Source organism: Oenanthe melanoleuca, unplaced genomic scaffold (assembly GCF_029582105.1).
Source record: "Oenanthe melanoleuca isolate GR-GAL-2019-014 unplaced genomic scaffold, OMel1.0 S028, whole genome shotgun sequence".
NCBI lineage: Eukaryota > Metazoa > Chordata > Aves > Passeriformes > Muscicapidae > Oenanthe > Oenanthe melanoleuca.
The window spans coordinates 87,326-107,020 of NW_026612677.1; the positions used below are offsets into that span (position 1 = coordinate 87,326).

Sequence of the window (19,695 nt, forward strand, 5' to 3'; positions counted from 1 at the left end):
CTTTCCCTCAGACTGAGCCCTTGTGTTCGCCCCGCCCCATTCCCCTCTAAGCCCCGCCCATCTTTTGGCCGGTTCTCTCCGAGCATGCTCAGAATACCCATTAGTGCCTCCTGTGCGCCGCCATCTTTGCTCCCAGTCCCTCCCTCTGGCTCCAGCGTGTCCGAGAGCTGCGGTGGGGCTGTGGGGGATCTATAGGGGATCTGTAGGGGACTGGCACGGCTTTAAGGCCGTAGGGGGATTTCTGGGGGTCTGGAAAGGGAATCTGGGGGCTCTGTGGGGTCAATAAAGGGAGTTTGTGAGATCTATAGGGGATCTGTAGGGGGCTGAGGGGGGGGGCTCAGTGTCTCTGTAGAGGATTTGGGCTTGTCTATAGGGGATTTGGGGGGCTCCCTTAAACGGGATTGGGATGTCTATAAGGGATTGGGGGTCAGAAGGTCTCTATAGAGATTTGGACTTGTCCATAGGGGATTTGGGGGGCTCTGGGGGTCCCTAAAGTCGCTCTGGGAGGTCTGTAGGGGATCCACAGGGGCCTGGTGGATCCTATAGAGGGTCCAGGGGCGTCTCAGGGTCTCTATATGGGAATTTTGAGTTTCTTAAAGGGACTTTCTTGGTATTTTGGGCTCTGTACAGGAAATTCTTTGGGTCCTCATAGGGAATTTTGTGGTTCCTACTGAAATTTTTAGGTCTCTATTGAGAATTTTTGCAAAGTGGGGGTCCTCAAATGGAATTTTGGAGGATCCCAGAGGGAGTTTTTGGGGTCTGTATACAGAAACATGGATGAATGGAAACAAGAAATGGAGTGGTCTCAGGTGGGTCCAGGATGCATCTGGGGAGAATTTTGGCAGTTTGAGGGATTTTTGAGGGGTCTGAGGTGGATTTGGGGGACAAACGGGGTGGGGGGTTCTGAGGTGGACGGAACTTGGGGCTGTGAGTTTGGTCTGATGAGAAATGGGGGGTTGTGGGGATTTGGGGGAGGTTGAAGGGAAATAGGGGGGTCTGAGGGGGTTTGGGTGGTTCTCAGGATTGGGGTAAATTTTGTGAGGGTTTCAGGTGGTTCTGACAGGGTTTGGGGGGGATCTCACGTGGGTCTGGGGTGGATTTGGAGGTCCCAGCCCCCCCTTAAAACCCCCTGTCCCCACAGAGGGTCCCGGCCATGGCGGTGCAGGAGCCCCGCCCCAACCACACCATCGACATCAACAACCTCAACGAGGAGATCAACAAGGACGGTGAGGGAGGGCTGGGGGCTGTCCCCATTGTCACCTGTCCTTGTCCCTGTCCAGACTGTCACCTGTCCTTGTCACTGTCCCCAGAGCTGTCCCTGTGCCCTCACCTTGTCCCTATAATTTCCTTTTTCCTGCCATTGTCCCATGTATCCCCAGAGCCAAAGCAGTCCCTCTCCCCATTGTCCTCATGGTCACCTGTCCCCACTGTCACCTGTTCCCATGGTGACCGTGCTGTCCCTGCGTGTCCCCAGAGCTGAACAAGTCGCTTTGTGTTCTCAGTGCTGCCTCTCCCCCTTGTCACCTGTCCCCACTATCCCTGTGCTGTCCCCACTGTCCCTGTGCTGTCCCCGCTGTCCCTGTGCTGTCCCTGTCCCCCCAGAGCTGAAGAAGTGCCATTTTCTCCCACTTTGGGCAGGTTTTGGACATTTTGGGCTGGCGCAGTCTCCGCATGCGGGGCCAGGCCTTCGTCATGCTCAGGGAGATGAGCAGTGCCAGCAACGGCCTGCGCTCCATGCAGGGCTTCCCCTTCTACGGCAAACCCACGGTGAGACAGAATCTGGGGCAAAGTACCGGGGCTTGGGGAAAAACCCAAGTCTGGGGAAAACCCCTGAAATTCTGGGAAAAAGCCTGAAATCCTGATTAAAAGAAAAAACAACATCCCCTGGGATCACTCTGAAATTAAACTGGGAATAACCCCAAAGCTTCTCCTTCTACAGGAAGGCCATGGTGAGACACAAATTTGGGAGAAAATACCAAGATCTGGGGAAAGAATCTGAACCTTTGTAGAAAAATCTTGAAATTCTGGGGAAATTCCTGAATTCCTGGGAAAAAAAACCAAAAAGGCAGCTTCAAATATTCCTAAAATCCATCCTGGAACATTCCAGAGCTTTGCCTTCTATGACAAACCTGTGGTTAGAGCCAAATCCTTTGGAAAAACACCTGAATTTTGGGAAAAATTCTGGAAATCTGGGAAAAAAAAGCCCAAATTCTTGAAAAAAATCCCCCCAAATTATGGGAAAAAACCAAAAACCCAGTATGAGATGTCCCCAAAATCCCACAAAAAATCCCTAATCCAACCAGGAACGCTCCAAAATCCAACCAGGAGCTGCCCCAAAGCTTCGTTTGATAGAAGGAACTCATGGTGGGAGCTACATCCGGGGACAATCCTGAAATTCTGGGGAAAATCCTCTGAAATTCTGGGAAAAAATCTGAACTCCAGCCAGGGATTCCCAAAGGTTTCCCTTCTATGCCAAGCCCACGATGAAACCTGAAATTCAACCTGGAACCCCTTGTTGGGGGTTGAGTGTTTTTCCTATTGCTGTGTCAATTTAAAGAATTTTTCCCATTGTCATGCCAATGGAGCTGCCGGGTACACCGCGGATCTTTGCGGGCTCTGGACAAAAAGGGGTAGGTGGGATCGGCTTGGAGAGGGGCTCTCATGCTTCCGGAGCGGACTTGTGTTTCCGGGGGCGGGGAGGAGGATCCTCTCGGTCTTGGAGCCGCGCGGCCGGACGCACGAGAGCCAGACCCTCTGCGATCACCTGCCCTGCATCTGCCCTGCTCCAGCCTCCAGTCTCTGCGGACACAGCTGAGCACCAGAACCCAAACGGTGAGCGAGGAGCTGCCCGCTCCAGCCGCTCCCCCCTGAGACCGGCGCGGCCGCGGCCGCCCCTTCCCGCCTCCGCTCCTGCCGAGAGAGAGCGTGCTCACAGCTAAAGAAAGGACTGGAACCGAGTTATCTGTTCTGTTTTGTTAGTAATTTTAATAATTGCTGTTGTTTCTGCTGGTACAGTTGGATATATTAGTAAAAGAGCTGTTATTCCTACCCCCTTATCTCTGCCTCAGAGTCCTTGATTCAAACGTTTATAATATTTGGGGGAAGTGCAATTCGGGTCTCTGTTTAAAAGGAAAATTTCTGCCTTTCTTGGCAGACCCCTGTCCTTCAAACTAGGACAGATTTTGGCGCCTAACATGGGGCCTGAGGGCATTAAGAGGAGAGTTAAGACAGGAGTAACAGCTCTCTTGAGGGGCAACATGTTGTCCGGTTTAATCTGGTTTGGGCTCCATGTGGCCACAGATACCTCTCTCCCATTTGTAAGCCCTTTTTTGAATATGGGCCCTCTCACCAAAGTTACTGTAGTTATTATCCGATTAGTTTGGTGGATTGATTATGTCAGGAATTCATGGTTTTTTAATTTTCTCTGGGAAGTGGCCACATGGATCCAGAACTATCATACTCTAACTGCGTGTTTCTGGTGTTATTTCAATAATGGTACTTACTGTGAAGTAATGAATGCAAGGGAAATTTTCTCCCAACCCATCACCCAGTTTTTTGAAGCTACTCCACCAGTTTTCAAGGATTTCAGATCTGTTTTAATTGCTAGTGTTATTATACACTGGTTGGCGTTGTTGATAGGCCTGCTCTACTTAGCATTCAGAAACAAGGGAATATTGGCTTGGTTAACGACCCTGATACCTACCCCAGGGACTAGGGATGTGGCCCCAGAGTCTTCCCCTGCCTCAGGGACTAGGGATGTGGCCCCAGAGTCTGCTCCTGCCCCAGGGACTAGGGATGTGGCCCCAGAGTCTTCCCCTGCCCCAGGGACTAGGGATGTTGCCCCAGAGTGTGCCCCTGCCCCAGGGACCAGGGATGTTGCCCCAGAACATGACTCTGCTCCAGGGACTAGGGATGTTGCCCCAAAGCCTGATGCTGCCCCACAGCCCACTGCAGAAATGAACCACCCAGAGTGGGTGGGAGCTCTAGTGAAGGATATTAGCCAGGTGTTGAAGGAGCAAAGCCAGATGTTGAAGGAGCACAGCCAGATGTTTAAGGAGCACAGCCAGATGTTGAAGGAGCACTTTTCTTCAGCTGGTGAGAAACCCTCCCCCTGCCCTGAAGAGGGAGAGTCAGATGGTGCTGCAGTGGAACCCGTAGATGTTGTATCTGTCCAGGCTCCAGCCGGATCACAGGGGCAGCCACAGCCAGTGGCAGTTGCCCCTGTGGAAACTAGAAAATCTAAGATCAAAACGAGGCACCTAGATAATGGGGATCAGCCAGGAGGGTCCTCACAGACAGCAAGGGAGCCAGAGATTGAGATTGTCACAGAGTCCCTCTCATACGACAGTCTCCGTAACCTGCGTAAAGACATTGCACGGCGAGGCCGTGAGCCTTTTACAACTTGGTTACTCCGGGTCTGGGACCTTACGGGAACAGGTGTGCAACTGGATGGAACTGAGGCCAGGAATTTAGGATCCTTGGCCCAGGATTCAGGTGTGGACCAGATATTTGTGAGGGAGCAAGGCCTCCTTTCCCTCCGGCTTTTAATGAGTGTGAGAGAGAAGTTTGTCCACAAAGAGAGAATGCAGGAGTACCAACGTAGAATGCGCTGGAAAACTCTTGAGGAAGGGATCCAGCAGCTGAGAGAAGTGGCAGTCTTAGAGGTACTCTTTGGGAGGGATGGACAGCATGACAATGACCCTGACAAGGTCAGGTGCACAGGGCAGATGCTGTGGAATCTGGCAAACCTGGGGCCATCTCAGTATACCACCTTCATTGCAATGATCAATGCTGATGACCACCAAGAGACAGTGGGTTCTGTTGCCAACAGACTCAGAAATTTTGAGAGTATGATGAATGGCCCAATGCAGGCCAATGTCTCTGCCGTGGCCAGGGACCTCCAAGAGGTCCAAAACAGGATGGAGGAGATGAGGGAGGAGATGAGGGAGGAGATAAGAAAGATCAGTGCAGCACCAGTGCGAGTCATAGGCCCCAAATCTAGAACCCAACGCCCCCCAGCTAGGGAGAGAGGGTACACCCCACGAGCTGACCTGTGGTTTTTCCTGAGAGATCATGGAGAAGACATGGAAAAATGGGATGGGAAACCCACTTCTGTCCTGGCAGCACGGGTGCGTCAGCTCAGGGAGGGAAATGCTAACCGAGGGAACCGTGCTAAGATGAAGGTAGCCGCAACCTCCCATGGTAAAGGTGCAGGGTATCACAGAAGGGAGGACGATCTGTCAGATCCCCTGGAAGGAACCTCCACTATGTATGCCCAGGAAAGAAATAATAACCAGGGCTAGAGGGGCCCTGCCTCTAGCCAGGGAGAGGCATGGGATGACAGGATCTATTGGACAGTGTGGGTGCGATGGCCTGGCACATCAAAGCCACAGGAGCATATAGTGCTAGTTGATACTGGTTCACAATGCACCCTGATACCATCAGAACATGTGGGGAAGGTACCTGTTTCTATTGTTGGGGTGACGGGGGGATCACAGGAATACACTTTGCTGGAAGCTGAGATTAGCCTGACAGGGAAGGGGTGGCAGAAACATCCTATTGTAACTGGCCCAGGGGCACCACGTATTCTAGGCATAGATTTCCTCAGGAATGGCTACTACAAAGACCCAAAGGGGTTCAGGTGGGCTTTTGGAATAGCTGCTGTAGCAACAGAGAGCATTAAGCAGTTGAACACTTTGCCTGGACTATCAGAAAACCCATCTGCAGTGGGGCTCCTGAAAGTGACAGAGCAACAGGTACCAATTGCCACCATGACAGTGCACCGCCGGCAGTACCAGACAAATCGAGATGCTGTGATCCCCATCCACAAGATGATCCGTGAGCTGGAGAGCCAAGGGGTGGTCAGCAAAGCCCACTCACCCTTCAACAGCCCTATCTGGCCTGTGCACAAATCTGATGGAGAATGGAGACTGACTGTGGACTATCGTGCCTTGAATGAAGTGACTCCACCGCTGAGCGCTGCCGTGCCGGACATGCTGGAGCTGCAGTACGAGCTGGAGTCCAAGGCAGCAAGGTGGTATGCCACCATTGACATCGCCAATGCGTTTTTCTCCATTCCTTTGGCAGCAGAGTGCAGGCCTCAGTTTGCTTTCACCTAGAGGGGCGTGCAGTACACCTGGAACCGACTGCCCCAGGGGTGGAAACACAGCCCCACCATCTGTCATGGACTGATCCAGGCTGCACTGGAAAAGGGTGAGGCTCCAGAACATTTGCAGTACATCGATGACATCATTGTGTGGGGGAACACAGCAGTGGAGGTATTTGAGAAGGGAGAGAAGATCATCCAGATTTTGCTGGGAGCCTGTTTTGCCATTAAAAAGAGCAAAGTCAAAGGACCTGCCCGAGAGATCCAGTTCCTGGGAGTGAAGTGGCAAGATGGACGGCGCCAGATCCCCACTGAGGTCATCAATAAGATCACTGCAATGTCTCCACCAACAAGCAAGAAGGAAACACAAGCTTTCCTAGGTGCCATAGGCTTTTGGAGAATGCACATCCCTGAGTACAGCCAGATTGTGAGCCCTCTCTACCTGGTCACCCGCAAGAAGAATGATTTCCACTGGGGCCCTGAGCAGCAGCAAGCCTTCGCCCAGATCAAGCAGGAGATCGCTCATGCAGTAGCCCTTGGCCCAGTCAGGACGGGACCAGAGGTAAAGAATGTGCTCTACTCTGCAGCTGGGAACCATGGTCTGTCCTGGAGCCTGTGGCAGAAGGTGCCTGGTCAGACCTGAGGCCGACCCCTGGGATTCTGGAGCCGAAGTTACAATGGATCTGAAGCAAATTACACTCCCCCAGAGAAGGAAATCTTGGCTGCCTATGAAGGAGTTCAAGCTGCCTCAGAGGTGATTGGCACGGAAGCACAGCTTCTCCTGGCACCCCGACTGCCAGTGCTGGGGTGGATGTTCAAAGGAAAGGTTCCCTCTACCCACCATGCCACCGACGCCACATGGAGCAAGTGGATTGCCCTCATCACGCAGCGCGCCCGTATTGGCAACCCGAATCGCCCTGGGATTTTGGAGATAATTACAAACTGGCCAGAAGGTGAAGATTTTGGTCTCACTGACGAAGAGGAGCAGGAACAAGTGACCCGGGCTGAAGAAGCCCCACCGTACAACCAACTGCCAGCAGATGAAAAATGCTACGCCCTTTTCACCGACGGTTCCTGTCGCATTGTGGGGATGAACCGGAAGTGGAAAGCAGCCGTATGGAGCCCCACACGACAGGTTGCACAGGCTACTGAAGGAGAAGGTGGATCAAGTCAACTTGCTGAGCTCAAAGCTGTTCAGCTGGCCTTGGACATTGCTGAGAGAGAGAAATGGCCAAAGCTCTACCTTTACACTGACTCCTGGATGGTAGCCAATGCTCTGTGGGGGTGGCTGGAGAGGTGGAAAAAGGCTGATTGGCAACGTAGAGGAAAACCAATCTGGGCTGCTGATGAGTGGAAAGACATCGCCACTCGGGTCGAGAAGCTACCCGTGAAAGTCCGTCATGTGGATGCTCATGTTCCCAAGAGTCGGGCTAATGAAGAACACCACCATAACGAGCAAGTAGATCAGGCTGCACAGATAGAGGTCTCAAAGATAGACTTAGATTGGGAACATAAGGGAGAATTGTTCCTAGCTCGATGGGCCCACGATGCCTCAGGTCATCAGGGCAGAGATGCCACCTATAAGTGGGCACGAGACCGAGGAGTGGATCTAACCATGGACAGCATCTCCCAGGTTATCCATGACTGTGACACGTGCGCTGCCATCAAGCAAGCCAAGCGGGTGAAGCCCCTCTGGTATGGGGGGCGGTGGTCCAAATACAAGTATGGGGAGGCCTGGCAGATTGACTATATCACACTGCCTCAGACCCGCCAAGGCAAGCGCTATGTGCTGACCATGGTGGAAGCCACCACCGGGTGGTTGGAGACCTACGCTGTGCCTCATGCCACTGCTCGGAACACCATCTTGGGCCTGGAAAAACAAGTCCTCTGGAGGCATGGTACCCCTGAGAGAATTGAGTCAGACAACGGGACTCATTTCAAAAATAGCCTTATAAGCACCTGGGCTAGAGAACATGGCATTGAGTGGGTGTATCATATTCCCTACCATGCACCAGCAGCTGGGAAAGTCGAACGGTGCAATGGCCTGCTTAAAACCACCTTAAAGGCACTTGGTGGGGGGACTTTCAAAAACTGGGAGATCAATCTACCAAAGGCCACATGGTTAGTGAATACCCGAGGTTCCACTAACCGAGCAGGCCCTGCCCAATCTGAGCCCCTGGGAACAGCAGATGGAGATAAGGTCCCTGTGGTAAACCTGAGAGGCATGTTAGGAAAACGTGTTTGGGTGAACTCTCCCTCTAGCAAAGACAATCCTGTTCGTGGGGTGGTTTTCGCTCAAGGACCAGGTTGCACTTGGTGGGTGATGCAAAAGGATGGACAGACACGATGCATACCCCAAGGAGACCTTGTTCTAGGGTGAACTATCTATGATACTGTGCCTGTAACTGCATGTATGTATATAATATAGAAGTTTTAATTTGCTGTAGCATGTTGGCATGGAAAAAATTCGGGGTGGATAATGTTGGGGGTTGAGTGTTTTTCCTATTGCTGTGTCAATTTAAAGAATTTTTCCCATTGTCATGCCAATGGAGCTGCCGGGTACACCGCGGATCTTTGCGGGCTCTGGACAAAAAGGGGTAGGTGGGATCGGCTTGGAGAGGGGCTCTCATGCTTCCGGAGCGGACTTGTGTTTCCGGGGGCGGGGAGGAGGATCCTCTCGGTCTTGGAGCCGCGCGGCCGGACGCACGAGAGCCAGACCCTCTGCGATCACCTGCCCTGCATCTGCCCTGCTCCAGCCTCCAGTCTCTGCGGACACAGCTGAGCACCAGAACCCAAACGGTGAGCGAGGAGCTGCCCGCTCCAGCCGCTCCTCCCTGAGACTGGCGCGGCCGCGGCCGCCCCTTCCCGCCTCCGCTCCCGCCGAGAGAGAGCATGCTCACAGCTAAAGAAAGGACTGGAACCGAGTTATCTGTTCTGTTTTGTTAGTAATTTTAATAATTGCTGTTGTTTCTGCTGGTACAGTTGGATATATTAGTAAAAGAGCTGTTATTCCTACCCCCTTATCTCTGCCTCAGAGTCCTTGATTCAAACGTTTATAATATTTGGGGGAAGTGCAATTCGGGTCTCTGTTTAAAAGGAAAATTTCTGCCTTTCTTGGCAGACCCCTGTCCTTCAAACTAGGACACCCCTAAAAATCTGTTGGAAACCCCCAAATCCCTCTGGGAACTCCTCTAAAATCTCTCTGAATTCCCCCCAAATTCCTCCCCAAACTCCCAAATCCTCCCCAAATCCCTTGGAATTCCCTCAAATCCCTCAGAAACCCCAATATCCCCTAGAAATCCCTCAGAATACCCTCAGATCCCTGCTGGAAATGCCCCAAATCACCTCCAAATCCTTCAGAATCCCCAAAATCCCTCCTGGAACTCCCCCAAATCCCTCAGAAACCCCCATATCCATCTGGAACGTCCCAAAATCTCTCCTGGAACTCCCCAGTCCTTCAGAAATCCCTCAGAAACCCCAAAATCCCTCTTGGAACTCCCACCAAATCCTCCCCAAACCCCTCAGAAACCCCAAAGTGTGGGAGGTGCCGTTGCAGAGGATCCAGTTCACCAAGAGGGACTTGGACATGGCGGCCAAGATAAAGGGAACGTTCGTGGGGCTGGAGCGGGACAAGGGGCATAGGGAACAGTGCCTGTGAGTTATGGGGTCAGTTGTGGGGTTTGGGTTTGGGGTCAGTTCTGGGATTGGGATCAGGATCAGCAGCACAAACGGGACGAGCACAAGGCCAAGGGCAGGGACGCACCCGGCCCCAAAAAGGGAACGGGGCACAGGGGGCACAGGGAGCTGTGCCTGTGAGTTATGGGGTCACTTAAGAGATTTGGGGTTATGGGATGTGGGGTCACTTACAGGATTTGGGATCATTTATGGAATTTGGGATCGGGTAATTTGGGGTTCTGTCTATGCCTTTGGTATAACTTGGGTTGTTTTTGGGGTAATTTGGGGTTCTCACTGTGCTTTGGGGTAAGTTTGGGCTGGTTTTGGGGTCTCTCCTTAGGGGATGCCACCGCTGGCACAGCTGCCCCAGATGCTGCCACACCTGGGGGGGAACCGCCCTAAATCCCCCCCTGGGCATGATCCCAGCCTGGGAATGGCCCCAAATCCTGGAATGGCCTCCATGCCAACCCCACAGCCTGTGAGTGATCCTATAAACTGAGTTATGGAGGATTTGTGGGGTTAATGGGGCATTGATGGGGTTAATGGGGTCACATGATCCCACCCCTGGAATGGCCCCAAATCCTGGGATCCCCCCTGGAATGGACCCATCCACAGGGAATTTGGAGGTTTTTGCAGATTTCTGGGGATTTTTGTGAGATTTTGGGGCAATGTTTTGGTGTGTATCCAGTGTGACTTTGGGCTGCTTTGAGGCTGATTTTGGCTGCTTTTGGGGCTGATTTTAGGCTGGTTTTGGGGCTGATTTTTGGGTGATTTTGCCTGATTTGGGGCTGATTTTGGCTGCTTTTTTTCTGATTTGTGGCTAATTTTGCTGATTTGGGGATGATTTGGGGCTGATTTTGGCTGATTATGGGGCTGATTTGGGCTGCCTTTTTGCTGATTTTTGGCTGGTTCTGGCTGCTTTTTTGCTGATTTGGGGCTGATTTTTGGCTGATTTTGAGCTGATTTTGTCTGTTTTGGGGCTGATCTTTGCTGGTTTTTGCTGATTTTGGCTGATTTTGGGTTGTTTCCCCGTTCCCGCAGCTGTCGGAGAACCCCCCGAACCACATCCTGTTCCTGACCAAGCTCCCTGAGGAGAGCAAGGAGCTGATGCTGTCCATGCTCCTCCAGCAGTGAGAGCCGGGAATCGGGAATTCGGGAATTCCAGGAGCTGCGGGAGCTCAGAGTGGGGAGGGGGAGGAATTTTGGAGGAAATATTAGGATTTTGGTGAGAGAATTTCAGGATTTTGGGGTGGTTTCTGGATTTTTGGAGGAATGTTTCTGGATTGGGGAATGGGGGAATTTCTGGATTTTTGGGACACATTTCTGAATTTTTGAGGCAACATTCCTGAATTTTTTGAGGGCCATTCCCAGGTGTTTTTGGGTTCCAGTCCTGAATTTTTTGGGGTACCATTCCCAGGTGTTTTGGGTACCATTCCTATTTTTTGGGGGAACATTCCTGGGGTTTTTGAGGGAACATTTCTGAATTTTGGGGAACATTTCTAAATTTTTGAGGGAACATTCCTGAATTTTTTGAGGAATTCCCCAGGTCCTTTGGTGACCATTCACTGGGTTTTGTCGGGCCATTCCCAAATTTTTGGGGTACCATATCTGGGTTTTTTGGGATACCATCCCCAGGTTTTTGGAGACCATTCCGGGTTTTTTGGGGTGCTATTCCTGAATTTTTGTGGTGCCATACCTGGATTTTTTGTGCAACCATTCCCAGGTGTTTTTGGGGACCATTCCCAGGTTTTTTGAGACCATTCCTGGGTTTTTTAGGGTACCATTCCCAGGTTTTTGTGGCAGCAATCCTGGGTTTTTAGGGTGCCATTCCCGAATTTTTTCCAGTACCATTCCCAGACTTTTTGGGAACCATTCCCAGACTTTTTTGGTACTATACCCGGGTTTTTTTGGGGTACCATTCTGAGATTTTTGTGGTACCATTGCCAGGTGTTTTGGGGCACCATTCCCAGGTGTTTCGGGTACCATTCCCAGGTGTTTTGGGTACCATTCCCAGGTTTCTGGGGACCATTCCCGGTTTTTGGGCTGTCCCTGACCCCGTTCCCCCGTGCCAGGTTCCCGGGTTCAAGGAGCTGCGCCTGGTGCCCGGCGCCACGACATCGCCTTGGTGGAGTTGGACACCGAGGTGCAGGCGGGCGCCACCCGCGAGGCCCTGCAGGGCTCCAAGATCACCCAGAGCAACGCCACAAAGATCTCCTTGGCCAAAAGTGACCCCAAACCTGCCCAAACACCCCCAAACCCGAAAATAACCTGCCTGGATACCCCAAAACTGCCCCAAAACATTCCAAATCTCAAAGCAACATCCCAAAATTCCATAGACACGCCTCAAAACTGCCCCTGAATACCCTAAAACAGCCCCAAAATACCCCAGAATTCCAGAGAAACACCACGAAGATCTCCTTTCCCAAAAAGTAAACCCAAACCTGCCCAAACACTCCCAAAGCCGAAAAAAGCCTGCCTGGATACCCCAAAATCCCAGAGAAATGCCTCAAAATTGCCCCTCAATACCCTAAAACTGCCCCATAACACCCCAAATCTCTTCAGGCTGCCACAAAATCTACTAGAAACATCGCAAAATCTCGTAGAAACACCCTAAAATCCCTCCAAACCACCCCAAAATCCCTCAAAGCTGCCCCCAAATATTCCAAAATTGCTCAAAACCAGCCCCAAACTCCAAAAATCCCAGAAAACTGCCCCAGAAATGGTCCTGACCCTGCCCCAAACCTCTCACCTGTCCCCACTCCCCCAGGTAAGTTCAGCTTGGACCAAATTCCCCTTTTTTATCCCAAATCTTTTTTTAAATCCCAAATCCTCTTTTTTCCAACTGCAAAATCCTTCCTTGTGCAACCCAAATGTCCTTTTCAGACCCCAAATTCTCGTTTTCATACCCCAAATCTTTTGTGCATCCCAAATTCCTTTTCCAGCCCCAAATCTCCTTTTCCCACCCCAAATCCTCTTTTCCCACCCCAAATCCTTTCCTGTCCATCCAAAATCCCCTTTTCCCACCCAAAATCCCTTTTTCCCACCCAAAATCTCCTTTTTCAATCCCAAAACTCCTTTTCCCACTGAAATCCTGACCTCAAATCCTCAATCCCCACCCGAATCGCTGTTTTCCTCCCCCAAATCTCCTTTTCCATCCCAAAATCTCATTTTTCCATCCCAAATCCTTCCCCTTTTACCCCAAAACCTCCCTTTTCCACTGCAAATCCCCTTTTTAGGGTCCCCCAGGAGGTTTTGGGGTTTTTCCCAGCATTGTACCCAGAGTCTCTGCAGACATTGCAACTGGCGCTGCCCCCACCCCAAATAAATCCCAGATCAGCAGCAATTAAATCTCAAACAAACCCCAAATCCCATTTTTAGGGTTCCCCAGGTGTTTTTGGGGTCTCCAGGGTTTTTGAGCTTTACCCACCCCCAGCATTGTACCCAGGGTCTCTCTGCAGACATTGGACCTGGACCGGCCCCCACCCCAAATAAATCCCAAATCAACCCCAAATCAATCCCAAACCCACCCGAAATAAACCCCAAATGACCCCTGCTGTGTCCCCCAGAGTGGAATGGTTTTGGAGGGGAGTTTGGGGTCAGGTGGGTTTGACCCCAAAGTTTGGGGATACGGGAGGTTTGATCCTAAAGTTTGCGGGGGTTGACACCCCAGGGTTTGGGATGAGGGGATTTGACCCCAGGATTTTGGGATCGGGGGGGTTGGACAGCCCAAACATTTCAAACCCCAGAGTTTGGGAACTGGGGGTGTTTGACCCCTCAAGGTTTGGAGTCTGAAGGGGTTTCACCCTAACATTTGGGGTCAAGGGTGTTTTACACCTCAGGATTTGGAGTTTGGGGCAGTTGGTCCTAAAGATTGGGATTTGAGGGTGTTGGACACCAAATTATGAGGATTTGGGGGGTTTAACTCCAGGGTTTGAGAATTGAGGAGGGGTGGGTGATCCTAAAATTTGGGATTTGGGAGTATTGACACCCCAAGGTTTGGGTTTTGGGGAGTTTTGATCCCAGAATTTGGGGATCAGGGGGCTTTAACCCCAAATTGTGGGATCAGAGGGGTTGGACACCCCAAATATTTCAAACCCCAACGTTTGGGGATTGGGGGTTTTGATCCCAAATTTGGGGGTTCGGTGTGTTTGACCCCAGGATTTGGGGGGTTTTGACCCCCCAGGTTTGGGGTAGAGGTTGAGATCAAAATGATTCCCTGAAAACAGCAGCAGGATTGGGATTGGGAATGAAGTAGGGATTTGGAATGTTAAAGGCATTGGAATTGGGAAAGGGATCAAGATTGGGAATCAGATCGGAATCAGAAATGGGAATGAGATTGGGAATGGGAACAGAAACAGAATTGGGAATGGGAATGAGATAGGGATTGGGCATGAGATAGGGATTGGCAACAGGAATGGGATTAGGATTGGAATGGGAATAGGAATGAGATTGGGATCAGGAAAAGGAACAGGACTAGAAACGGCATCAGGAAGGGGAATGGGAAGAAGATTGAGAATAAAAATGGGAATGAGATAGAGATTGGGAATAGGGTTGGGAACAGGATCGGGATGCTACAGATGTGACATAAATGGGTGCCTTGGCCAGGAAATATCAATTGGAGAAACAAAACCAGGATGGGCAGGAACAACTTTTCCGGGCTGGGAACTGGAATTCCAGAGCCTGGCAGTGTGAGCCATGCAGGACCATCCAGACTGGGATCATAGGGGCTATAAGAGTCCATCTAAAAGCCTCTTGTTTGTTCTGCCCAACGACCCTCACCTGAGGCCTAAAGAACTGCAGATTAAAGGCGCTGGCCAGGGAAGAGAGGAATGCCAAGTGGCTGTTCTCAGGTGGTGCCCATCCCAACCAGGGCTGGTTTGCTCCCACAGGTGTGAGAACAATGAACTGGTCACAGTGCGCTGCTCTTACGCAGGCTACTTGCTGCAGAACTGGTCACAAGGACTGTTGGTGTGCCTGGAGCTTGCCATGATGCACTGCTCCTACACAGGCTACTTGCACAGTGTCCTGTTTCCACCTTCTTCTTGGAGCAACGATCTCCACATACAATAGTCCATAAATCTTCCCATCTGTTTGGCCAGTCGCCTGACGCCTTGGAAAAGACTATAAAAGACACCCTCAAACTAAAGACCCCCGAGATTTCCCCGGACGGCAACGGACATCTATTGGCTGGTTCCACGAGGATCGTCTGCCCATCTTGGTAGCTATAATCCCAACCCCTTTTCTCTCTCTCTGTCTCTCTCTCTGTCTCTCTGTCTCTCTCTCTCTCTCTCTGTCCCTCTATCGCATTTTGTTGGCACTATATAAAAGTGCATTTTTTGCAAAATAAACTGGTTTTGTCCCCTGCTTTGAGATCCCTAAAAGAACCTATCAGGACTCCGCATGTGGTGTGGACCCTGACAGGGGCTGGGATCACATGGACTTGGATCCTCCAGACTGGGACTGCACAGACTGGGACCAGATGGATCAGGGCCATGCAGAGTGGGATTGTACAAACTGGGATCGCATGGACTGGGATTGTACAAACTGGGACCATACGGACTGGGATGGCTGCTCCAGAATGATGTGAACTGAGACGCTCCTGCCCCTCCCAGGGTCCCTCCCAGTCCTGCCCAGTCCCGTGTGGGGGCGCAGCCAAAACTCCCTGCAGTGAACAAGGAGGTCCCAGAGCGCTCCTGGTGTCGGTCTCCGTCCTGGTCCCGGTCTCAGGCTCAGTTTGGAGCAGTCCTGGAGCGCTCCTGGTGCTGATTCTGGTCCCAGTCTGAATCTCGATCCCGGAGTGGTTCTGGTCTCAGGCTCAGTCATGGTCCTATAGCAGTGCCAGTCTTGGTGCTGGTTTCGTTTTCAGTTTTGGTCTCAGTCTCTGAGCGGTTCCGTTCGCAGTGCTGGTACTGGTGCCAGTGTTGATCCCAGAGTGCTCCCAGTGCCAATCTCACTCTCAGTCTCAGTCCTGGAGTTCTCCTGGTGCCCGTCCCAGTGTTGTTGCTGGTCTCAGTCTCGGTCCCAGTGGAAATTCAGGGCCCAGTCTCACTGTTGGTCCCAGTCTCAGTTCCAGTTCTGGAGCAGTGCTGGTCTCAGTTCTGGTGTGGATTCTGTTCCCAGTCCTGGTCTCGGTCTCTGATTGTTCTGATATTGGTCTCAGTACTGTTGCTGGTGCTGGTTCTGGTGTTTGTCTCAGTCCTGGTTCCAAAGATTTTAGGCCCATTTGGCTGATTTTATGCCAAAGTGGGATTTTAGACTGGATTTTAGGAACATTTTGTGTAATAAATAAGAGGCCTTTTGTTCGCTCCCTGACATTGAAGGAATGTTGCCAAGACTTATGAGGCCAGGATGTTAATTGTTCTGCTTTGATCCTCTGACAGACATGAAAAAGATATCGCTAGAACTTGTTAATTGTTTTGCTCTGCTTGATAGGCCTTAAAGTAAAAAAACCAGAATGTGGTCTGCTTTTGCTTGCATAATCACATATTGTTTTAAGTGCCAAGAAAGGAGTCAGTGGCTGAGGAAGACTACTCGCCCTCATCCCCCGACCACCAGAAGGCAGAAAAAGACCCCCTAGCAACTGGAGGAGCATGTGCTGAACTACTGGAGGAGGAGCACATAACCCGAAAACTGAACAGCATAAAAGAAACAAACTAAGGGGGGTGGGGTGCAGCAGTTGATGGAGCGAGACTCCCTGCTGCCCAGCGCTGATTTTGCTTTTGCTTTCTGTAACCAATAAATCTTTTAAATTGTTATTCGATCTTTTATGGCCCATTGCGCTCATTTATAACAAATTTTGGTGCTGTGACTCGGATCGAGATTTTGGAGGGGCTCTCTGCCTGCGGGGAGGCGCGCCCCACCATTTTGGTGGCCCCAGGGACGGGAGTCCTATCCCAACCTCGACCGACGAACCTAAAATTAAGAAAGCAAAAGCAAAGGTAGGAGGGCCCAGTTGACCCCTTAAATTTTGTGTACAAAGTCCGGACGAAGACGCAGGACGCGTAAGTATAAGGGATCTGTTCGGGCGGGGTCGGGATCCCGGAGTACAACGTGTGGTGTGTGTGTGTGTGAGAGGGGGACTGGCAGCCAGATTCCCCAAGCGAGTGCGGACCCTTAGTAGTGCGGTTCCCATCGGCCCGCGAGGGCGTGGGCCATGAAACAGGGGAAGCGAAAGTGATTTTTGGTGCGAGTGAAGGTACTCCGGAGGAAATTGGGCAGGGGAAGAGTAAACCTCCTGCAAGTGTTAAACTCCCACCCATACCTAGAGATAGTCCCTTGGGATTTTTACAAAAAAATTGGGACCATTTCCCTGGAATGGAAGGGAAGGATAAGGCAAAAATGATATATTACTGTGTAGAAGTCTGGGGTGGGAAGGAGATTTCAAGAAACGTGTTCTGGCCAATATTTGGGTCAACAGAGGATTGGATAAAACAGAGATTAAATATTTGGGTAAATACAAAAAAACCTGTTTGCTTGGAGGAAAGTGAGTATGCAAAAATCTGGATATCCCGTCCTGAGGTTTTTATCTTTAAATTGACTGAAAAAGGGAATGACAAAAATAAGAAAAAGGGAGGTAGGAAAGAAGAAATCCTAATGGTACCCCCTCCACATGTACCCCCACTGCAGGCCCCTGCCTCCAGTGCACCCCCCCCCCAGAGGAGGATTCGGATTCAGATCATTCGAGCTACTCAAGACCAGTCACTAGAGGGAGATCTAGGAAACAACAAGAAAATTTATATCCATTAAGAGAAATGCCTATGGGAGGTCCTCAGGCAGGAATAGGATTTATATCTGTGCCCCTCAGTTCAGGGGATGTTAGGGAATTTAAGAAGGAAATGGGACACTTATTAGAAGACCCACTGGGAGTTGCTGAAAGAGTGGACCAATTTCTGGGTCCTAATATGTATACCTGGGATGAATTACAGTCCATTTTGAACATCCTGTTTACGGCCGAAGAGAAAAATATGATTAGGAGGGAGGGCATGCGTATCTGGGACACCCAACACGCTCAGGGTCCTGCAGCTAACACCAAATGGCCCCTTCAAAATCCTCAGTGGGATCATCAGAATCCTGCACATCGAACACACATGCAGGACCTGAGGACAATCATAGTTCAGGGAATTAGGGAATCAGTCCCGAGAGGCCAGAACATCAATAAAGCATTTAATGAGAGACAAAAGAAGGATGAAACCCCCACAGAGTGGTTAGAGAGGTTGAGAAAAAATTTCCAGCTTTATTCAGGAATGGATCCAGATAGTCAAATGGGACAGGCAGTGTTGAAGGTACATTTCGTGTCTAAATCTTGGGAAGATATAAGGAAGAAGATACAAAAGCTGGAAGATTGGCAGGATAGAGGCTTAGATGAGCTATTGAGAGAGGCCCAAAAGGTGTATGTCCGAAGGGAAGAGGAAAGTCAGAAACAGCAAGTTAGAATGATGGTTGCTGCGGTACGAGAAAGTAGGGAACAGGGTCAGAGGGAGACACAGAGGCGGCCAGTAAGAGAGCTTAAGGAGTCTAGGGATTCAAGGGAGAGACAGGACATTAAGGTGTGTTTTTATTGTGGGAAAAAGGACATTTCAAGAAAGAGTGTAGGGTCAGGATTCGGGATGAAGGGGAATTAGAAAGTGGTGAAAGACTTTTCGTGGATGGATCCTCCAGGGTAATAGAAGGGAAAAGAAAATCAGGGTATGCAATAGTGCAGGGTCCGAACCTACAGGTGGTAGAGTCGGGTGCATTAGATAGATCATGGTCTGCCCAGGCATGTGAATTATATGCAATATTAAGGGCCTTGAAACTTCTTGAGGGGAAGGAGGGGACAATATATACTGATTCTAGATATGGATTTGGAGTAGTCCATACATTTGGAAAGCTATGGGAAGAAAGGGGTCTTATCAACTCACAGGGGAAGGATTTGATACACCAGAAACTTATAGTTGAGATATTAAAAGCTCTGAGAGGGCCGACAAGGTTAGCAGTGGTTCATTTAAAAGGACACCAACGAGGAATAGATTTAAAAAGCAGGGGGAATAACGCTGCAGATCAGGAGGCAAAACGGGCAGCCCTAAAGGAAATGGTCCTAAAAGAAAAAGGGGGGCAAAGGGGAAAAGATGGAGTCAAGGACGGTGAAAACACTGACACAATTTTTACGAATGAGGAGAAAGAGAGACTTAGAAGAATGGGTGTTACAGAGGAAGCAGGAAAGTGGATATTAGCAGACGGCCGGGAAGTGCTACCAAAGGCAATAGCTCAGAGGGTATTGTATAAGTTACATCAGAAAACTCATTGGGGAGCCCAGGGGCTGGTGGATCACTTTGCCGCTAGGTACATGAGCATCGGGCTCCACGATATAGCTAAACATATCACAAAGGGATGTCCTACCTGTTTGCGGGTAAATCGAAGTAACCTCAGAAAATTACCCTGTGGGGGAAGGCCTCTAGCAAAACAACCCTTTGCAAATATTCAAGTGGATTTTACCGAATTGCCAAAGGTGGGGAGGATTAAATATCTTTTAGTAGTAGTAGATCATCTTACTCATTATGTGGAAGCCTTCCCGACATCAAGGGAAACCACACGAACAGTAGTAAAAGCCCTGCTGGAGGAGATAGTCCCCAGGTATGGTGTACCAGAAACAATTGACTCTGATAAGGGGCAGCACTTTACATCAAAGGTAACTCAGGAGCTGGCAGCAGCATTAGGAATAAAATGGGAACAACATACTCCTTGGCACCCTCAAATTTCAGGTCGGGTAGAAAGGATGAAAGGAGAAATAAAAAAACAACTTACTAAATTGGTACTAGAAACAAAATTATCCTGGGTTAAATGCATTCCCCTAGCCTTGCTGAACATTCGGACTCAACCCCGGGCAGATTTGGGAATTTCCCCATTCGAAAAGTTATATGGCATGCCCTATAATT

At 50.4% G+C, this 19,695-nt stretch overlaps 1 protein-coding gene across 1 annotated transcript; it reads left to right on the top strand.

Annotated features, from left to right (window-relative positions):
• Positions 1–687: 687 nt before the first annotated feature.
• On the top strand, positions 688–12,006 carry LOC130266377 (U1 small nuclear ribonucleoprotein A-like; the record flags this gene model as incomplete). Its single annotated transcript, XM_056515655.1, is given in 10 exon segments — positions 688–809; positions 1,144–1,226; positions 1,380–1,404; positions 1,614–1,767; positions 9,663–9,760; positions 9,941–10,007; positions 10,122–10,259; positions 10,823–10,913; positions 11,855–11,887; positions 11,890–12,006. Coding segments are annotated over 10 exon segments (838 nt in total), but the record flags the coding sequence as incomplete, so codon positions are not given.
• Positions 12,007–19,695: the final 7,689 nt, after the last annotated feature.